The sequence below is a fragment of the Cyprinodon variegatus genome, unplaced genomic scaffold (assembly GCF_000732505.1).
Source record: "Cyprinodon variegatus isolate N-32 unplaced genomic scaffold, C_variegatus-1.0 Scaffold775, whole genome shotgun sequence".
Classification (NCBI taxonomy): domain Eukaryota; kingdom Metazoa; phylum Chordata; class Actinopteri; order Cyprinodontiformes; family Cyprinodontidae; genus Cyprinodon; species Cyprinodon variegatus.
Genome location: NW_015151228.1, coordinates 293938 through 295480, shown reverse-complemented (window position 1 = coordinate 295480; position 1543 = coordinate 293938). Strand labels below are relative to the sequence as shown.

Here is a 1543-nt window from a genome sequence, read left to right as displayed (position 1 = left end):
TGCATCGGATCGTCGGCTGTTGGATCGATGAATCAATACAAAACGATTATTAATATTACCTAATGCAGACATCAGGATGTGATTTTTAATACGATGGCGAGTTGTGGGGACAGGTTTCATCATTAAAACAGGCTGTTTTACTGAGTTTTCTTTAATCCTATTTTTAAAGCGGTTCTGCACAGAGTTTTGTACCTGATTGATCTGGACAGTTGCTCGTTCTGTCGGCTCGTCTCCTGTAGGTTCTCTTCAGCAGCCTGCGCCTTCAGCTCACTACTTCTGATGTCATCCTGCAGAGACGCCCGAGTCCGTTCCAGCTGGAGCTCCAAACTGGAAACCTGTGACGGACGGTAGAGAATCGGCTGATGTTGGAAAAGGACCAGGAAACTACAAACAAGAAAAGGCCACAGTTTGGCCTCTGGAAAATTCTGCTTCGCCGAGGTAATCCTGAAGGACTCGTTGGCGGAGAGGGAGCCCAGTTCTTTAGCTCCTAAACAAGCCCGTATCGTTACACCTTCGGCCACCATCTCAGCCTTGGCCGTTGTTCCAAAAGTCCTGTGCTTGATTCAGATGCAACTTTGCAAGCCTGAGGCTCCATCTTTAACAAGCTGACATTTGACTCGGGACGAAATTCGTCGCGACATCTCTTTAACACCAATTTAACTTCTTCCTGCTGTATCAGTGTGGAACAACTTTGGTAGCACATCAGTAGATCTACAGACACATGCTTCTTCTCCAGGCAGTCTGAATGGTGTCACGGTTCCTTATGGTGAAATCTCGTTCCAAATAGAGTTTTATATGTAGGACAGTTTGGGGAGATTCTCCTTTATTTTTTACTGCAAATATAAACTATAATAAAGACACTGTGCTTATATATATTAAAGAGGGTTCTCACCTCAGTGTAGTGGGCGGCCATGCGGGCATTTATCCCAAATACCCTGAAATGTTTGCTGATCAGCTCCTGTTTTTATAAAACTCTCACCAAAACAAACTTGGTGTAAAATTATGCGGCCCCTTCACGCAAACTCTGATTCATTAGTACAAGAACACAGATTTTAGAGAGAGGACGCAGAAGCTCATAGACCGACATTAACGAGACAATCCGGCGGAGGAGAATTTCATTCCGGATAGACCTTTCACCTGGGTTCTACCTTGGCTACACTGTGGCTCTACATTTCTTATACCTCATCCAGAATTTTTATTTCTGCGTTTGTGCTGCTATAGGCTTAGGCTGCTGGAGGACATAGGGAGCACTTTTCTTCTTACTGTGACTAACTGTTTTCCTTAGATAGAAGAGTTTGAACCAATCTGACTGGATGATCTGGTTGAATTGTCTCTATAAAGAGCCTTTAGATGATGTGTTGGGAATTGGAGCTATAGAAATAAACTGAATTGAAATTGAATTGTTTTCCGCCACTTAGCTGGGACCTGTTCGCTCAAGTTCCTTGAGATCGAAACTGCCATGCACGTGGGCATTGTCAGTTTCACTATAGCTCTGGTGAATTTCAATGGTGAAGTCCTCTGGAAATCTTCAATAATTGTTGTT

At 43.6% G+C, this 1543-nt stretch overlaps 1 protein-coding gene across 1 annotated transcript in view; it reads right to left on the bottom strand.

Moving 5' to 3' along the window:
* ccdc18 (coiled-coil domain containing 18) overlaps window positions 1-1543 on the bottom strand; it is a 39200-nt gene that overhangs the window by 10905 nt on the left and 26752 nt on the right. Inside the window, exon 18 of the mRNA XM_015396086.1 lies at window positions 193-335. Coding sequence (XP_015251572.1) covers window positions 193-335 — 143 coding nt within the window. The remainder of the gene's footprint in view (window positions 1-192; window positions 336-1543) is intronic.